Below are 20,001 nucleotides of genomic sequence, written 5' to 3' on the forward strand. Positions count from 1 at the left end.
TGGATTTAAGAGAAGGGTTGATTGAGTTGTGAAGCCAAGACACAACTAAGTCATTGCATCGTTCCCATGCATCATGAAGAAGGTCAGTGGTCTTTTTTGGTTTTAGCAAGGTTCCATTGATGAAACCAAGTTTGTTTTTGGCACGAAGAGCTCAAGTCATAGCTCTTGACTAGGTTGTATAATTCTCAGAAGAGAGAAGGTCAGGTACCAAGGCTAGTGAAGGGTTGTCGCCATGGTCGAGTTTGTAGGGATTGGTAATGTTGGTGAAATCCAAAAAAAAAAAAGATTTCACATATGAAAACACTAAAGATGAATATAGAGCATCTTTACGGTTTTATCTCAAACAGTGCATATGCATTTTATTCTTTCATGTTTTAGCATGGTATTCAGAGCCTAACAGATCTGCCACGTCCTTTTCGTCTTCTTCCTTTTTCCTCTTCAATGACATCTTATGATAAATCCATCAACACCAACTCAAATCCCTCTCTTCTCAACTCAGCCACACACTTCATTATAATAAAACTTATCATCGAATTTTTTTTTTTATGGAATGCACAAATAGTGTCGTTTCTGAAAAGGCATCAATTGTTTGGGTATGCTGATGGTACCCTTCCTCCACCCCCCAGCCACGCTTGATGATAAACCAAATCCTGCCCATACACAATGGCTTTTACAAGATCAATTAATAGTTCTGCTATTAATTCGTCCCTATCAGATTCGGTTCTGGCACAAGTCCTTGACTATGCCACCTCTTGCGAGATATGGACCACTCTTAATAATCTCTTTGCAGCCAAATCCTCTGCTCACTTAATCCATACCAAATATCAACTTGATACCTTGAAGAAAGGCCCTAATTAGTCTATCTCTGATTACTTCAACAAGGTTAAATCGCTTTCAACCACCTTAGGGGTTGTTGGACATCCTTTGTCCGATTCTGAGATATCCATTTATCTTTTAGCAGGGCTTGGAACTAAGTATGAGTCTCTAGTGACCTTTCTCACTACTCAACCAGATTCCCTCTCCCCCTACTAGATTTTCAGCTTCCTTCTCAACCATGAATCTCGCCTTGCCCACCAAACCAAATCTCTACTGTTTGGTACTAATTTAGCTGCTCATAATACTTCTACTCCACGCATGGACAACAGACCCGTGTGCTAAGTTTGTCATAAGTCAGGCCACACAGTTCTTAATTGTTACCACCGTTTCAATGAGACTTATCAATCACCACCCCCTGTTTCTCCCATTGCAAATTCCACCACACTTGCTTCCTCACCCTATCCTACCAATTTATAGTTTTCAAATATTGCAGCATCTCACCATTTTATAGATGACCTACAGAACCTCAACTTAGATTCGTCTCCTTATCAGGGCCCTGAGCAAGTGAGTATTGGTGATGGTTCCAATCTTCCTATTCAGCATGTTGGTTCGACTAAACTAAACTCAAATAATGACAAATTTATCCTTAACCAACTTTTACATGTTCATTCTATTTCTTATAACCTACTTTCTGTTAGACAATTCTGTAGTGATAATAGTGTTTTCTTTGAGTTTCATTCCTCTTTGCTTTTTGTGAAGGATTCATGCACCTGGGAAGTACTTCTACAGGGCCATATTGAGGATGAACTCTATGTGCTTCGGTCGGTTGAAGAGTCTTTATTTGTTTCTCCTCAAGCTTTTCTTGGCACTCGCACAACTGCTCAACTATGGCATTCAAGCTTGGGCCATCCCTCCCCTTGCACGACTTCTCTCATTCTGCTTCAGTTTCGTCTTCCACTCAGTACCTCTACAGCTTTACAACACTGTCCGTGTGTTCCTCGGCCAAAGCACATACCTTGCCTCATCCCTCTTCTCCCACCTGATCCTCATTTCCTTTTCAATTAATGTTTTTAGATATATGAGGTCCTGCTTCTATCTTGTCTACTAAGAGCTCACGTTATTTCCTTTCAATAGTTGATGACTATTCCAAGTTTATTTGATTTTTTTTCCATGCAATTAAATCAAATGTTACTACTCTTATTATTGCTTTTCTCAAGTTTGTTTGCAATACATTTTCTTCCAATATTGTTTTGGTTCAAGTGGATGGAGGGGGTGAATTTCGACCCCTTCATTCAATTTTTCAATCTTTTGGAATATCCCATCGCATTACGTGTCCATATTCTCATCCACAAAATAGGAGTGTGGAATGTCGTCACCGTCACATTGTGGAAATGGGCTTGTATGTACTTTCTCATGCTTCGGTTCCACACACATATTGGGCTGAGGCCTTTCAAACCACCACTTATTTAATTAATCGTATGCCTACACCCATTTTTCAAAACAAATCACTCTTTAAGATCCTCATGGGCAAAATCCCTGATTACTCTTTTTTTTTTTTTTTTTTTGTGTATTTGGATTTGCATGCTGGCCCAATTTACGGCCATTCAATAATCATAAATTGGACTATCGATGTAAGGAGTGTGTCTTTATGGGCTACAACCCTGATCACAAAGGTTATGTGTGCTTACACATTCCATCGGGCCGAATTTTCATTTCAAGATATGTAATATTTAATGAATCTCACTTTTCTTTTGCTCAGCCCATACCATTGCCCACCTCTTTACCAAAGTCCATGTCTGTTGTGTCTTCTCTCCATACTTCTACACAGCTCACTACTTCCTAGCCCATTGTTCTCAGCCCGGGTAATGAGCCATCTCCTTTCATCACTAATTCTCCTTCACATTCCTCATGCCCAAATGATCAACACCATTCTTCTACGTCTAGTGTCCATGTTCGACCCAATTCACCTACATCTTCTATTCCTTCAGGTCTCGAAAACTCTAATCCTGCCGCACCCATCACAGATTCGTCTTCCACCCTTGATGAACCCTCCATTTCACTTATTTTTCCTCCTCCTAAACATTCTATGATCACATGATTTCAGTCCAATAGCTCATGTCCTCTTCGTCGCACTAATGAGACTATCCCGTGGCCTCCACCCAAACCCACGACCTTTCTCTCTCTCTATCTTCTTCGCGAGAAAGTTCCCAAATCCCTGTTCCAGAAGAACCGGTCTCTTTCACAGAAGCCTCCAACCATCATGAATGGCGTCTTGCCATGGCAGCTGAGATTGATGCACTTATGCTCAATCAAACCTGGGACTTGGTTCCATCTTCCCTATCCTATAATCTCTTGGGTTCTAAATGGATCTTAAAGACTAAACGATGAGTTGATGGTACACTTGAGCGACGCAAGGCTAGACTGGTTGCTCAAGGGTATCATCAGCAACCAGGTCTTGATTACACTGAAACGTTTAGTCCTGTTGTCAAATCCACCACCATACGCCTTTTACTCTCTCTTACAGTGTTTTCGAACTGGGCTCTTCACCAATTGGACATATAGAGCACATTCTTGTACGAGGAGCTTAAGGAAGACGTTTACATGAAACAACCTCTCGGGTTTGTGAATTCTGATTTTTCTCAACATATATGTAAGTTAAAAAGGTCTATTTATAGTTTGAAACAGGCTCCTAGAGCCTGGTTTGCTAAACTTATGGTTTGAAACAGGCTCCTAGAGCTTGGTTTGCTAAACTAAGTAATGGACTGATTTCTCTAGGTTTTAAGTGTTCTCGTGCTGATTCATCCTTATTTATTATGAAAATCAAAACTGATTGCATCTATATCTTGATATATATAGATGATATCATCATTACTGGGTCTAACTCTGTTTTTATCTTTGAGTTTATAAATTCCTTGAGTGCATATTTTCCTGTTAAGGATTTGGGACTATTGCATTATTTTCTTGGCATTGAAGTTCATAAAAAATCATTGGGTCTATTTTTATCTCAGTCAAAATACATTACTGATTTGTTGACACGTACCAATATGCATAACTCAAGACCTGTCAATACACTAATGACCTACTCAGAAAAACACACTGCCTTAGAAGGTTCTACTTTTGAGGATCCTTAATGGTATCGTAGTATTGTCAGTAGTTTACAGTACTTATCATTCACATGTCCTGATATATCCTTTGTTGTGAATCGAGTATGTTAGTACATGCATTGTCCCCGCTTACCTCAATGGACAACTGTTAAGCATATCTTGTGTTATCTTAATCATACTCGTCATCTAGGATTGTGTTTTTCTTATGGTTCCTCCAATAAATTGACTGCCTTTTCTGATACTGACTGGACTGAGTGTCCTGATGATAGATGATTCACGGGTGGATTCTGTATATACTTTGTGAATCATTTAATTTCATGGGGCTGTGCTGCGCATCAGCCGGAAGCCGCAGCACACCCTTCATAAATTTTATTTTTTTATTTTTATTTTTTTTTCACCCCAGCACGTTAGGTGTGCTGGGGCTTCTTCACACAGTAGTGTGTGAAGAAGATTTATTCAATTTCATGGGGGTCCAAGAAACAGCCTACTATAGCTAGATCCTCTACGGAGGCTGAGTATAAGTCAGTAGCTAACACCACTTGTGAGGTCCTTTGGTTGCAGTCTCTATTGGGTGAACTTGGGATATCTCTCTTGGATCCACCAATACTTTGGTGCAACATACATGTCTATGAATACAGTTATGCATTCTAGAACAAAGAATGTCGAATTGGATTACCATTTTGTTCAGGAAAGAGTTGCAGCAAAATCTCTGTGTGTAGATTTGTGTCCAGCAAATACCAGTTAGCTAATATACTCACAAAACCACTTTCCACTGCACGGTTTACACAGATTCGATCAAGCCTCACCATGACTTTAGTGCCACTTGAATCGTGAGGGGAAGTTAAGGCAGCATAATTATTCCACTCAAAAGAATATTTTTAAATATCTTCTTGTAACATAAAGAATAAATAGTCTAGCTAGGTGTCATGAGTTGATTGGTTTGCTTTAGAATTTTGTTATAAAATTCTTCTATATATTCTCACACTGTACTAAGGTTTCACATATGAAAACACTGAAGGTGAATACAGAACATCTTTACGGTTTTATCTCAAACAATGCAAATACATTTTATTCTTTCATGTTTTAGTAGACTCGATCGTAACAATTGGCTAAATGCATCCAAGTCCGATAAAAGCTATATTTGCATGAAAATGATTCAACAGTGTTGATTCACGTGATTAAGGTTACGATAAAAGGGTAATGCTAGATACAAATTTAAAGCATGCGAGTTTTCTAGACTTTTTTGAAAAAAAAGTTAGACTGGTAAAGAAATCCCTCACTTGAATGGAGATATGACAGTGGAATTTTACAATTCCAGTCATTAATGTTTTCAAATTGATGTCATCTAAATATTTCTCATTTTCAAATATGATAAGATGCAATTTGTATTGAGTTAATAAAAGTGTTGATATCGTAAATTAAATTTGAAAAAGTGAAAACTAAAAAATAGCTGAAATTTAAAACCGTTTTAGTAAAATATGGTCGAAATTCTTGAGGATTGTGAGGGGAGGGGAATTAGAGGCATTCTATGAAAGCAAATTTGTATGCCAATTGCACCTGGCGAAGTAAAAAATGAATTGAAGTTAAACACGAGAAACCCGAACAAGAACAACCCAAAAACAGAAACAAAAAATCCGCAGTCAAGGTTATTCGGCGTGAAATAGCAAGGACAACATGCATGCATCATGTACACCGAACGTTTAAACCAAGCAGAAGAGAACGGTAACGGTTGGCTCCAATTTGGCTAATCATTTATCTTATAAGTCGCTTATTACAAGTTGCTTTATTCACATAAACAATGTGGTCAGTCACTTATTTTTTGCGAGCTTTAAAGGGCTGAACAGCTTTCTTCTTCATCGCCAGTACCATTTTAAACTGTACAGCACCCTTAACTGTAGTATTCCTCTGCTAGCTGTAAGCATGGGACGAGAGATTGATAAAATAGTTCGGTTACAGTTGATCATGGCGCTTCTCCTTCATGTAATAAACTTCGTACTCTGCATTCCAGAAGAGCGAGCAATTTACTTGGTTTTGATGGAAGGAGACCCCGTTGCATTCCATAGAGGTTCTTCATTTCGTGAAGATGCAAGAAGACTTGAGCCAAACAGGTTCAGATCAAACACTTGTTTCCTAGTCAATGGTACCATCAAGTCGTCATTAATTTCTTGCCCAAAAATATTGGTATATACTAGTGTGAGTATTAATAAACATATATGAAAGACCTTGAGAAATAGAGCTAGGGAACAGATACTTATAGAGATCTTCATATATATAAGCAGTCTAAATTGATCTTCTCCTGCTTCTTCTTCTTCTTCTTTTTTAAACGATAATCCTTACCTTGTTTTGTGGTGATATTAGTTCATTAATAGCTGAACCATTATTGTTCTTAATTTGCATGGATGGATAGTGAAGTTTTCAAGACTCATGAAAAACACTTGGTGGATTCTCATGACCAACTTTTGCTGAGCACTCTAGAGACTGGAAGTTACAAAAGGCTCTGTAGCTTCAAACACATCGTTAATGGCTTTGCTGTCCACACCACCCCTTCCCAGGTGCTCTCCCACTTGTTCACTGATTTTAATTTCTTATCATATTTGTATGAATTGGTCAATGTTCATATATATTGTTGGTACGCTACAGAAAGGAAAAAAAATGAAAAAAAAAATAAAAAAAACCAAGGTTTTTAAAAGGTTTCTCGATTCCTATGATCGTGATCTCAGGCTAGAAAACTGAAAAATGCTCCAGGAGTGAAGTTGATGCAGAGAGATAGAGGAGCCAAGTTGATGACGACATACACTCCCCAATTCCTAGGTTTATCAGAAGTGTGGACACAGGAAGGAGGAGACAGAAATGCAGGCGAAGGGATTGTGATTGGTTTCGTGGACACAGGCATCAACCCTTTCCACCCAAGCTTCCTCAATGATCCTTTGAGTCCTTTTAAATCGAATATTTCGGGCTTTTCGGGTGCTTGTCAAACGGGTCCTCGATTCCTAGCTAGTTCTTGTAACGGAAAAATAGTTTCGGCAAAGTTCTTCTCAGCAGGGGCTGAAGCGATTGCCACTCTTAATACATCCGTGGACTTTCTCTCACCCTTTGATGCAGTTGGACATGGCAGGTATATATAAATATTAAAGTGATTATGCTTTTGAGAGACATATATCTATATACCAAATGAATAATGATCAGCCCTAAATATGTAAGTCTTGAAGAAGCTCTTGTAAAACAAGTGGACCCACCGTTAAAAAAAAAAAAAAACAAACAAACAAACATTTTTCTTTGGGGTCCTTTTTCACAAAGAGCGGAAGCATTGTATATTTAGAACTTATAGGTAGCATTATCAGAAAAAATGACGATGATGATCAAAATGATGGAAAATATCATCATTGCTGCGGGAAATTGATGCGTTGATCGACGTACTTGGGGGATGCATGCATGAAGAATAGTCCATTGGTAGGATGGGGGATCATGCATGTTGACGTTGTTCGACGTACGTGCATGCTCGATCATGAGCAAAGGATGGCGATGCTTTGAGCTTTATTTGCTATGCATTTCACATACAGATTATTGTTGATCGATAGATTTGCTATATTGACTAGAATCTATATCCTTTGTTCAGTCATGTGGCATCAATTGCTGCGGGAAATTCCGGAGTACCAGTTGTTGTGAATGGCTTCTTTTATGGGCGAGCCAGTGGAATGGCACCACGCGCACGGTATGCGACATCCATTGTCTACTACGTAGGATTTGCAGGGCCGAGAAATGTTAATCTATTTTTTTTTTTTTAACACAGAATTGCTGTTTATAAGGCTGTCTATCCAACAGTGGCAACTTTAACAGATGTGGTATCAGCAATTGATCAAGTAAGATTGATTCGCATTTCAAATTCACTATGCAGATAAACTAACGTTAAAAGAAGCCAATTTTGATGGAATATAAACTAATATCGTGCGACTCTTCTGCAACTATCATTCTTTGTGTAAAGGAGTATAATGCATGCAAGCACGCTTGCAAGTATTGAAGTTTCTATGTTTCGAGTATGTATATATATATATATATATATATATATATATATATATATATTCTCGTTGATGAATCTAATTATAATCCGGTAATTAACATTAATCTAGGCAACACAAGATGGAGTGGATATCTTAACACTCTCAGTTGGACCAGATGAAACACCAGAAGTTACACCCACCTTCTTAAACGTGTTTGATATTTTCATGTTGTTTGCACGACGAGCTGGAGTTTTTGTGGTACAAGCAGCAGGTAATCATGGCCCCGATCCTTCTACTGTACTATCTTATAGCCCTTGGGCTGTCGGTGTTGCTGCTTCTGGCACAGACAGAACTTACCCCAGTTCTCTTCTCCTTGGAAATGGCCAAAAAGTTGGTGGTGTGGGATTATCAGGTATTCTCTTCTAGCTAGTTTCCAAAATTACCAAAATTTAGCCAAAGCAAAATCATTCTACTTCTATTCCTGTAATTGATAATGTATGTATCTACATATTCTTCCTTTACTTAGGACCGACTTTTGGGGAAGGGTTATTTCAATATAAGCTAGTTTTGGCTAAGGATGCAGTTAAGATAAATGGTGGGTTTCCAAGAACTCCACCGTATGTTGAAGAGTGCCAATATCCAGAAGCATTGGATCGAAAAATAGTGCAAGGTAGTGTCGTCATATGCACCTTCTCAGCCGGCTTCTTCAACGAGACCTCCTCTGTAACTGCCATCATCAACACTGCAAGAACGCTAAGATTCATGGGTTTTATTCTAGCTGCAAACCCAAGCTATGCTGATTTCATTGCAGAACCCATTCCTTTTGCTGTTCCTGGTATTATGATCCCCTCTGTTGCCGATGCCCAGGTAATATATAACAGATAATATCGATAACAAAGTGCTTAATTCAGCAGCAGCGTTACTCCAAAATCTTTTAAGAATATTACATGATGCTTTTGCTTTGTAGATTATATCACAATACTATGAGCAACAAACACACAGGGATGAGAGAGGATTTGTCAAGTTTGGAGCTAGAGCGTCTATAGAAGATGGTAGAGTTGCTTCTTTCAAGAAGAAGGCGCCTGTCGTTAGTAGATTCTCTTCAAGGGGGCCGGATTTGATTGACATTAACAAAACTCCTGCTGATGTTCTTAAGCCTGATATTCTTGCTCCAGGTCACCAAATTTGGGCAGCTTGGAGCCCCATGAGCGTCTTGGATCCCATCCTAACAGGTAAATACAAATGCTAAACATCTATTGCTTCTTTATCTTCATGGCTAAATTGTTGATTATGCAGCAAAATTGGTTCATTGTTTATGGTGCAAGTTTCTTTACTTTCTTTTGCTGATCATAAGAAACAAGATTATTTGCAATATGACTGGTTATGTAGGGTACAATTTTGTTATTTAGGGTACAATTTTGCACTTCTGTCCGGTACCAGCATGGCAGCACCTCATATTGCAGGAATAGCTGCACTCATCAAACAACATAATCCTTTGTGGACTCCATCAATGATAGCATCCGCAATGTCAACCACAGCTACCAAATATGATATTAATGGAGAACGAATTATGGCAGAAGGATATGGTATCGGTAGCTTGTATCCTTCCACTCCTTTCGATTTTGGTGCCGGCCTTGTCACTCCTACCCGTGCCATGGATCCCGGTCTAGTCTTATCCTCAGGTTGAAATTTTGCAATCTGAGAAAACTAAAGGAAACTTACTGCTTAAAGATTTTTCTTCCTCCAAATCTGATATTTTGATTCTGAAGCAGGATATGATGACTACATCAGTTTCTTGTGCTCTTTACCCGGCATTGATCCTGTTACAATCAAGAACTACGTTGGGGAGGTCTGCAACCACTCCTTTAGCCACCCTGCCAACCTGAACCTCCCTTCAGTGACAGTGTCAGCACTGGCGGGAACTCGATCAGTACGCCGGACAGTCAAGAATGTAGGACTCAGGCCAGAGACATACTTGTGTTCTGTGCTGCCACCAAATGGGACAATGGTTAGCTTGTCACCGCTTTGGTTTGACATTGCTCCAGAAGGAACACAAGATTTGAACATCCAAATTAACGTGACCAAAGCAAAGAATGACTTCAGCTTTGGTGAAATTGTTCTAGTGGGAAGCTTAAATCACATTGTGAGAATACCCTTGTCAGTTTTTCCTATTTCAACATCCTTATGAAAATGAATGCAGAAAATTCTGCTTTTAGTTATAAGCTCTGTTCTAGAATAACTGGCCATAACCCTCACTTGAATACTTACAAGAAAAACTTTGAGAATATAATAATTATTTACATTGTGCACAACCCATTAGTCCTATAACCAACATCTAAGAGCACTAGTAGTAGACTCAACAAAGTTATATTTTGGATAAAATTTAACTAGATTGCATAAAAACTCATTGTAGTGGACTCAACAAAGATACAGTACTCTTAACTTTGTTGAGTCTAAGTTGTTGGTCAAATATGTGCAAGCTCACAATTCTAAAAAGAGGAATGCTAGATACAGTCCCCATTTGGGGACTGCAATACAAGTCTAGGCAATTTTATCTTTAATTTTTTGTAAAAATTACAAAAGTATCCCTCCTGAAATGATGCTTTTTTTTATTAATAAAGGGCCTGCACATGCAGTCCCTAAGTGGGGACTGCAAATAGAATTTCTCTTCTAAAAAATTCATCTTCGTCTCAAAAGCACGAAGCACCCAAATTTCAAACTCAACCACAGAAGGCGGCCAGTCTCCATCAATTATCATTTCAATGGCATGATATCATCTTGCTGAAATGCTTCAAATTCTAGTTTTGCAATATTATTATTAGTTGATGCCAATTTTTTCTTTTAAAATCTAATATCAACGTTAGAAAATTAATATGTATTTTTTTAATAATAAATAAATCTTCAAATTATAATTAGAATTAAAATAAATAAAAATTTTAAAATTAATATTTTAATAAAATAGTAATAGATTTAAAGAGTTTGTTATTTAATATTATTAAAAAATAACTAATTAAATTTATAAAAGTGAATTTTTTAACTAAATTTTGGCTAAATGAGTCGACTCCTAATACTTGAATCTGACTTTTATGTTCTCTCCAAAGTCATTAAAAATATTTTTAAAGATGTTAAAACCACTGTAAGAGCATTGGCATTGAATTAGTTAAATACATTTTCATCTTTAAATTTAGCAAACATCATCCATATTTGCTCCACATTGAATTAGCTAAATTATTTTCATCCAAACTATAAATTACAGCAAATCTATTCTTTTTTTTCAAATATGAAAAGAACTATAACAAGTCTAAAAATATTTTTTAAGATTATTATATTATAGATATGAGATTTTTATTCATATGAGATTTTACCATCTATATACATATAAGATTATTATATTATAGATTGTTAGATTGGAAAAATAAAAATAAATATGATTTGTTAGAGGTTATTAAAGATTATGAAAATAAAATAAAAATTAATAAAAAAAATATAAATAATAAAAAATAATAATATTTTATTATTATAGAGAATGTGATGATTAATTCAATGTAGATTTCAAGTTTTGAATGATTAGTTAAAGGTGAAAAAGTTACATATTAATCAAAGAGTAGTGCTATATAACATCCACTGTAGTGGTGCACACAATGCACACACTACAGTCCACTAATTTTTTCTCTCCAAATAAATGATTGAGATGATGCCACTTAGAGTGTGTAAAGTGACTGCTCCCAAGCAGTGACTTCTCTCAAGATTATTTCTTAGTTAAAATTTAAAAAATAAGATAGCCAATTCAATATTAACGCTCAAAGAATTTGGATCAGTAAAAAACGACACGACGGATGCACGTGGCACAGCCTGGTCACATCCATCTAAGGTGTCGGTATTGCTGTTGCACTCCAAATGTCCTTCCACAATCAGTAAAGCGACATTTTTGTCGTTTATTTCTTTCCATCTTCCAACGCTCCGAAACGCAGATCCAACCAACACACCCTGTATTCAACCAGCAGTGTCTTTTTGCTGGTCTTCGCAAGACACTCCCACAGAACGGGTTGGGAATTTCTGGTAAAGTAGCGTATTCAGACTGAGCATTATATAACGCATTAACATATATAGCCACCTAGATGGTATCACATCAGCAAGTGAATGAAAAACATTGTTCAATCCAAGGTGAATGCCAACGGAGCTGTGTTGGGTTCGAATTTTGGTTCAAAGAACACCCATTCCAAAGTACAAATTCAAATCGTTTGCATGCACTAACATACAACATTCATGCGGGCGTCAATGAATTTGAAGAAGAGACAGTAGGGTCGGTCCCAACTTAAAAAATGAGGGTACATAAGACATGATCATAAGCGAACAGAACTTGTTCATTAACAGCTGAACTCAAATTTAAGCTAAAAATAATATCATGCCGCGAAAGATCTGTTGGACGTTTCAAAATACAATAATATATAGCACAATTTCTAGCGAGATATATACCTTAATTTGCAAATTGGAGGTATTATATGGCGATGAAAAATGCTTGGGGGGACATAATTACATATATTTTTTGGGATCAATACAACTTATCCAATTTTCATTTTGTGTGCTCTAGACATCACCTGAGCTTTGCGTAGCTGTGCACATAACTGCAACGCCACTTTTAGGTCCAACATGGCCGCGCGGCTTTCAAAATGGCATGTCAATTCCCTCGTGCTCCGGTGTCTTGTATGCAAAACCAGATTCGTCGCTTGAGCGCCTTTTGACCACACTAGCCCTTTGCACTAACCTCACCAATGCTTGCACAACCTCAGACATGGGAGGCCGAAACTCTGGTTCCGGCTATACAGAAGAACCAAAATTGTAAATTGGACATTATAAAAAAATTGAAAAATGATTGGAAAAACTATGGCATTGAAAAAAGGGCAAAATAGATTATCTAAAGTGAGGAGGAAACAATATACCAAGATATCCATCCATGTCAATCTCTAGATAGGAAAAATAAAACCTTCTTCAACAAGAATGACTTTTATGAAACATTGGATTGAGTTGCTTTAACAAGCCATAAATGTGTAATGTCCTTTGTTTATCAAAATCTAAGCTCAAAATAAAGAAATCTTAGCATTAGTGTTACTTGGCTATGCCTTTGACCCTTTTTTTTTTTTTTTTAATAATGCCATCATTTGCTTGTAAAAAAAATAGTAGTACAGAATTTTACCTGAACACAGAGGGCTATGATATCAGCAAAGCGTGACAGAGACTTTGCAGGATAAATGCCGTTCAGGGCAGGATCAACCATTTTTGCCAAGGCATCAATATCATGGAGTTGGGGAGTAGCCCATCTCACAAGTGATTGTTCTGATCTCACCCTTGAACTGAACAGAAGAATGTGCGGGAAATAGAAAACTTTACAAATATATCAACACTAAGATAATGAAGAATCTTCCAGAGAGATTCTAAGAACACGGACATGATTTTTCAGTAAGGTACTTCTTTAAAAAGCTTCAGTAATGTAGGACAAATTTACCTGTCCAGTGGCTTTCTACCAGTCAAAAGCTCCAACATCACCACCCCAAAGCTGTACACATCACTTTTTACAGTGTATATCCCTGACAAAGTAAATTCAGGCGCACTATAACCAAATGAGCCAACCATTTGAGTTGAAACCTGTGAAGCATGAAATAGAGACAATTTACCGTGCCAGCAAGGACAAACCTATATAGAGAGCAAGTACCCAAATGCACAGAGGAAACAAAATATGTTAATCAATACACTAGACAAAGCTCTGTTGATCTACCTGTCTCTCGGTGTTTGGATTTAGAGCAGCCAAACCACAGTCTGATAAATGGGGATTGAGCTCTTCATCAAGTAAAATGTTTGCTGACTTGAAGTTTCTATGTACAACAGATGGCAAGCACACTTCATGCAAGTACCTGATAACAATAAGCTATTCCTCAGAAAGGGAATTGGTGAATATGTTTGGGCACAATGATCTCCTCCACACACATACTCAACAGGCATAAAGGGAGAGAGGAATACTTAAAATTACACGTATAACATACTCTAAGGCTCGAGCAGTGCCAAGGGCCACCCTAACACGGGCATTCCAAGTCAGAGTCTTACTGCTATCTTCATCAAAGTGGAGCATGTCATGCAGATTCCCATTTCCTACATACTCATAAACAAGAAGACGCTGGCCATGTTCTGCACAATATCCAGCCAGCGTAACAATGTTTGGGTGCCTCAAGCGAGACATATTTGAAACAGCTTCCAGAAAATTATCTTCCTCCTGTAATGATAGCGCCGCATTGTCGATCTTCTTAATGGCTGTTATCTATATAAAACACGACAAATGTGTTAATTTGCCACCATCCAAATCTGACGTTACAAAAAGAAGATAAAATATCCAAACTATGCTCATGGATAGAGGGGGGGTTGTTATGACAGAACAAAAGAAACTATTAGAGGAAAAATATTTTCAGAATAACCATAACAAAGCGAAATAACCTTTCCATTATTGAAATCTGCTTTGTAAACACGACCAAGGGAGCCTTCACCAATAAGAAATTCTTGACTGAAGCTATTTGTTGCTGTCTGTAGAGAAGCAACAGTATATGAAGTAGCAGTAATGGGTGACTTTATTCTCTTCACAGATCCATTTTTTCCTTGTACCCTCTCAACCATCAAATTTTCCGCAGGTGGGGGCTTCAGATCTGTAACAGCAGCCATGCTTTTTAATCTCTGCTCTTGCACCTCAGTATTTACTGCAAAAACAAAGTCGAACTTGTTAGTCATAAACCTCTAAAAAATAAAGATTCAAGTATATTTACTTTTATATAATTATGGCCCTTCAAAGATTCAAACTTCCGATCACAATAAATGCAACTGAATAGATCAAATATTAAAGAAAAAAATGATATCTGGGCAAAACAAGAAAAATGGAAAGAGAATCTACCATTATTTGTTCCAACCGAGAGTCTACCCCTGGGAGTTCTAGCACCAGTGTCCTTCCGTTTTCTCTTTCGAATGCAGAAAGCAAGAGCAAATAGCAGAACTAAAGCAATGACAATGGAACCCAGGATTATGCCTACTATAGCCCCAACCGTCCACCCCTTATTTGAATGAGATGGTTCACCATTAGAACCCCGTGAGGTAGGTGTGCCCGATCCAGCATGAGGTCGATTAGTATGTGATCTGCCAGGAGGAGGTGGGGTGTATGGTAGCAGAGGAGGAGCAGGACCATTTTCAAAGGAATTTCCATCATCTCTGTTTTGTTTACAGAAAGTAAGTGATAATATTGCAGAAGGTTTCATTACAAAAGAACTTGGGGTATGTGAAACAAGATGCATGAGGACTTACATAAAATGAGGGATTGCTTTAAGTTCTTGAGGTATCCATCCACTGAAATGGTTGTTTGCAACATTTCTGTAGAAAATATAGCGTGTAAGAACAATAGGAAGACAGATAATGCAACCTTGGACCCAAACATAAGGAAAAGAACTCACAGAGTGGTCAAAGGTAAACCCGTAAGAACATCAAGAGAACCAGTCAATTGATTTTTCTGCAAATAGCTGCAACAAGTCCAGAGACCATGAGAAGTTGAAAAGGAACTGATCTTAAAACAAAAGTAGCACATTAAAATACTCACAGTGATGAGAGGTTGGACAATGAACTTAGGGAACTAGGAAGATCTCCAGAAAAATTGTTGAAAGAGAGATCCCTGCATTCACAAGCAAGTTGGAAAATATATAAAACATAAAACAAAAACCATCTCGAAAGCAACGAAATAACCTGTTGGTATAAATTATCTGAGAATATGGATGAGTACTACTGCTGGGTTATTCAAAACTCAGTGAAGCCACTAGGCACCGTTCGACAGCTAAATTCTACTAGAAAACTAAGCAAATCAAATATCATATGATAAAAGTGTTAAAGAAAGGTATCTTACAAGGTTGCGAGACCAGAATGATTAGCAAAGATGTCTCCAAATGACTGTGAAAGTGAATTACGGCTAACGTTCCTAAAACCAACGATTTTTCAAATAAGCAATACGAAGACCACCATATTGCAACCAAATTACATAAGTGATTGAAACCTCATAGCATTTAAAGAACCACTCACAAATAACTAAGAGAAACCATGCTAGAAACAGAATAAGGAAGATTCCCACTTAAGTTGTTGCTGGCAAGGTTTCTGCATAATACAATCAACAAGAAGTATCACATTAAATACCAAAGTCACAGCTTTAAAACTAAAGAAACAATCAACAAGACATTGAACTTTACAGGCTTGTAAGATTTGGTGGTAACTGATATGGGATCGTATCATGAATGCTGTTGCCACTCAGATCACTAACAAATCAAACAACTCAGTTAGCCAAAAAAGAAGTAAAATTTAATGCACCCAGTAAAAAAATATAAAGCAATAATATTCTCACAGTTTTCTCAATGACTTGAGATCCAAAAGCAAGTACCCCATTGTCCCATTAAGTCCTAATCCAGAAATTTCACTGTTGCAACAACAATAAGGAGACCCATTAACAAAGTTTTAAACTGATTGAACCATCAATTCAGTTCAAAGAGCACATTTTCCATTTACATCCATACATGGAAACAACAGCTGAGCCCTCACAGGTTATCCCTTTCCATGATTCACTGCACGGATCACCACCACTACTTTTCCAATTAGTTAGCTGAGAAGGATTGTTTAATGCGGTGTACAAAACCTGAAGAGATTGAACTGCAATTCAAAAGAAGCAACCAATCAAAACAGAGGTGGCAACCATCTGACAGATAAAAAAGAATGAATGTTCTTGATTTCTTGAAAACAGCATTTCCCACTTGCTTTCTTTTATAAATTTATGAAAAATTATTCTTGGTCCCCAAAAAAATTAAAATAACCCCCTAGCCACTCAAAAACCCATGATAATCACATTTTTAAAAACATTTTAAGAAAGATGAGCATTGAAGTTTCTATTAAAGTCATAATCTAATCCCGCATCTTAAAAAAGAATGTTGAATTTTTCTTAGAAACAGAGAAGTTTTGCCTAAAAATTTCCAAAATTCAATGTATCTATATTTAACAAAAGCTTATAGGGTGAAACCTTTTTTTTATTTTTCAATCAGTCCCCTTCAAACTTTTCCTTATCCTCTTCTACTTTATCCTTTCTTCACTGAGTTTTCTCCAGTTTTTCTTGAGTTTCCTTTAACATTTTTCTTTGTTAATGCTTAACATATTACGATTTTTCTTAAAGAGGGAAAAATCTTATCTCTATTACATAACATGCTTCATATATCTCTAAATTGATATATTGAATATATATATGTTTTTTTTTTTTTTTGGAATGGTGTTTATAATATTTTTTGTTTTATACATAGCACAATAACATTATGAAAAAAAATATTTAGTTATATAATATTTCTTTGCCCAAAGATAAATTCCTGGATCCGGCTCTGAATCAGGCCCATAACCCAAAAAGAAAAATGACAGATGCATAAAATAAATTATGCATTTGATCGCTGAGAAAGTTGTCAAGAAATAACTAAAGAGGCCATTTTGGCAATGAAAACTTTCACCACTTAGAACCCGAGCTCAACTTAGGCTAGTAGAAGTATCCGGTCTAATAGAGCGGAATTCTTATTTTAAAAAAAGTAAGAAAAAAGCTCACAACTTCATCCTCTTTCGTTTTCTTTGCATTTTCTTGGCAGCCAAATTAAGCTGAAAGCTTGAGCTTCAGGAAAAAATATTGCGAAAATGAAAACCCGGAAAGTCAAAGGTCATTTACATTCCATCTCACTCTAATAAACATCAAAATCTAAATTTTCCACTTAAAAAATACCTTCAAATCCAATTATAACCAACCTGATTAATCAAATATCAAACAACAATTATAAAGACGCACTGAAAGAAAACTGATCACAGTAAAAAAAAAAAAAAAGAGAGAGAGAGAACAATGAAATGTACCGTCAGAAGGGTCAGTAGTGCCTCTAACAAGAGGCATAGAAGCAAGAATCAGCACAAGTACCACAAACTCAGAGAGTTGGCGAGTTAAAGAGAGTAGAAGATCAGCGTGTTGGTTAGCCATTGTAGTTCGGGTCGAACGACTGCGGGGGGCTCGATCAGAGGTTGGGTTTAGGTGAGGCAGAGCACAGGCAAGGGCGACATGTACTTACAGCCAAAGAAGAAAAAGAAGAAGATGAAGAGGTTGGGTTGAGATCGGGGCAAATATTCAGAGACATCGCCATTAAGAAAGGGACAGAGAGTGAGATGGAGATTCGAAGCTTAGAGTAATGAAGAGAGAGAGAGAGAGCAGAAGCGAGAGAGAAAGAGTGTGTATGAATATGTGTGTCGGCGACACAGAAAAGGAAATTAAGAAAATAAAAAAAAAATAATGGAAACAGGGGAAAGGTTGGTTCGCAGTAGGCAAGCAAAGCATGTAGCTTTCCAAGTTCCTCTCTACCCCCCAGACAGAGTCGACCGAGTATGACTACTATGGCCCATGGGCATTTCCCACCGTCTTTGGATCTTCTGCCTATGCTTTCTCTCGGTTGTTACTTTCTAAAAGTGACTATTTTCAAAAATTAAAAAAAAAAAATGTGACTTTTGTTTCAATGAGAAGGAAAATGCATAGTATGATTCTAATTTAAACCACTCGATTTGTCTTCATTATTTTATGTTTTTAAGTGTCATTTTGTTTTCAATATAAATTTTTTAATAAATCACGTGATGTCACATCAAGAAGATAAAGTGAGTGGTATAAATTAAGAAGTATTGTAACATTATTTTAATAAAAAATAAGAGGTGATATAACTATAAAGATATTTTATAAAAGTAAACTCATAAACTGATGTACCTTCATGTGATATGTTATATCTATTTTAAAATAAAAATAACCTCACATTTTGACGTACCGTATCAAACCATATTAATTTGTGAGTTTGTTTTATAAAAATTTTCTTGACTAAAACATTTATCTTCATTAACTAATATACAAAATTATTTAAAATACAACACATCCATATAAATCAATATTTCCATGTTCCATAGTCACAATATCATTTTAATTTGTTATGAAGTTCTTAAAATTAGGATGATTCGCATGAGAAAGCAACCCTAAGCAAATATTACTTATAATTCTCGAGACGGATTTGAGTTAGCATGAATATTGTCTCCTTTAATTTGAATATATAATGTAAATTAGATGCAAACGTGTTATATACATGATAGAATAGAATAATATAATATGATTGACAGCTGATGGCATAATGTCTTCCTCTCTTGAAGGATTTTAGAATGGTTAGAAGTTAATTTGTTGAAGTTTTAAAGCACATTCTTTATTAGTATCTAAGTTATCAGATGTTTGGGATTTGATATTTTATGCAAATCTTTAAAGTTTGAAGTGATAAATTGATAAAAGTTTTGGAATTTTATAAGCTTGCCGTATAAAATATGTATAGTTATCTTTACTTGATGGAATAGTATTTTATGGGATTGGTTATTTGTTTGACTTGTAGTTGAATGGCTCTAAGATTTTAAAAAATGAGTTATTCTATTATCAAATCGATGTATATAGTACATTATTCTACGCACTAATTTGAAATATGTAGAAATTTCCTTTTAAGAAAAGACAGTAAGTTTGAGTTGTCTTATGCAAAAATTCATCGCTAACTTGTTTTGAAATGTTTCATTGAATTGAAAAAGAGATTGAAAGAGACGAGGATCTTCAACAAACCTTATGTTGAGTTTAAAGGAAGAATAATACACTTGCTTCACCATGTGTGGTTGGAGAGATAACATTTAAGATGATCACTATCATCCACCTTAGAGAAATGTTATTTTTCATTTTATAATTAGTTGTTTTCATGATATCCCGTTTGTATACAGAAATACTCTCAATTTATCTCATCTTATTATTATAATTTTCTCAAATTTTCATATAAAATATAATAAATAATTAAATTTTTAAATAATAATAATATTAAAAAATAATATTCTATTAATATTTTATTCAATTCATCTAAAATCATCTCATTTCATCTTATTTTCCTATCAAACCAGCATATGTGACACATTTTAAGTCACTGCATAATAAGTATTGAGAAATGATT

The 20,001-nt window shown here is 36.3% G+C and overlaps 2 protein-coding genes across 2 annotated transcripts; one reads left to right on the forward strand and one right to left on the reverse strand.

Moving 5' to 3' along the window:
* Window positions 1–5,882: 5,882 nt before the first annotated feature.
* On the forward strand, window positions 5,883–10,106 carry LOC108981538 (subtilisin-like protease SBT2.4). Its single transcript, XM_018952754.2, has 10 exons — window positions 5,883–6,028; window positions 6,328–6,472; window positions 6,641–7,035; window positions 7,537–7,632; window positions 7,711–7,780; window positions 8,048–8,330; window positions 8,445–8,785; window positions 8,886–9,150; window positions 9,328–9,600; window positions 9,691–10,106. Exons 1-10 carry the CDS (start codon window positions 5,883–5,885, stop codon window positions 10,104–10,106), a joined length of 2,430 nt encoding a protein of 809 aa, XP_018808299.1.
* A 2,158-nt stretch (window positions 10,107–12,264) lies between these two features.
* On the reverse strand, window positions 12,265–18,339 carry LOC108981544 (protein STRUBBELIG-RECEPTOR FAMILY 8-like). The gene is made up of 16 exons (XM_018952761.2): window positions 17,858–18,339; window positions 16,501–16,633; window positions 16,332–16,403; window positions 16,180–16,245; window positions 16,016–16,087; window positions 15,843–15,914; window positions 15,543–15,614; window positions 15,400–15,465; window positions 15,254–15,319; window positions 14,850–15,160; window positions 14,402–14,658; window positions 13,957–14,228; window positions 13,692–13,827; window positions 13,422–13,561; window positions 13,113–13,269; window positions 12,265–12,736 (listed from the first exon to the last, which is right to left on the reverse strand). The coding sequence occupies exons 1-16, from the start codon at window positions 17,976–17,978 to the stop codon at window positions 12,584–12,586; spliced, it is 2,166 nt and encodes a 721-aa protein (XP_018808306.2). The 5' UTR covers window positions 17,979–18,339; the 3' UTR covers window positions 12,265–12,583.
* Window positions 18,340–20,001: the final 1,662 nt, after the last annotated feature.

This window comes from Juglans regia, chromosome 4 (genome assembly GCF_001411555.2).
Source record: "Juglans regia cultivar Chandler chromosome 4, Walnut 2.0, whole genome shotgun sequence".
In the NCBI taxonomy this organism is placed as follows: domain Eukaryota; kingdom Viridiplantae; phylum Streptophyta; class Magnoliopsida; order Fagales; family Juglandaceae; genus Juglans; species Juglans regia.

Excerpts from the sequence above, each read along its gene's own strand:
- LOC108981538 (XM_018952754.2), top strand. The coding sequence starts at position 5,883 with ATGGCGCTTCTCCTTCATGTAATAAACTTCGTACTCTGCATTCCAGAA. Across the intron at positions 7,036-7,536 it reads GATGCAGTTGGACATGGCAG|TCATGTGGCATCAATTGCTG; the intron begins GTATATATAAAT and ends TCCTTTGTTCAG. Across the intron at positions 7,781-8,047 it reads TGGTATCAGCAATTGATCAA|GCAACACAAGATGGAGTGGA; the intron begins GTAAGATTGATT and ends ACATTAATCTAG.
- LOC108981544 (XM_018952761.2), bottom strand. The coding sequence starts at position 17,978 with ATGGCTAACCAACACGCTGATCTTCTACTCTCTTTAACTCGCCAACTC. Across the intron at positions 15,466-15,542 it reads TTGTCCAACCTCTCATCACT|CTATTTGCAGAAAAATCAAT; the intron begins GTGAGTATTTTA and ends GACTTGTTGCAG. Across the intron at positions 13,828-13,956 it reads GGCACTGCTCGAGCCTTAGA|GTACTTGCATGAAGTGTGCT; the intron begins GTATGTTATACG and ends TATTGTTATCAG.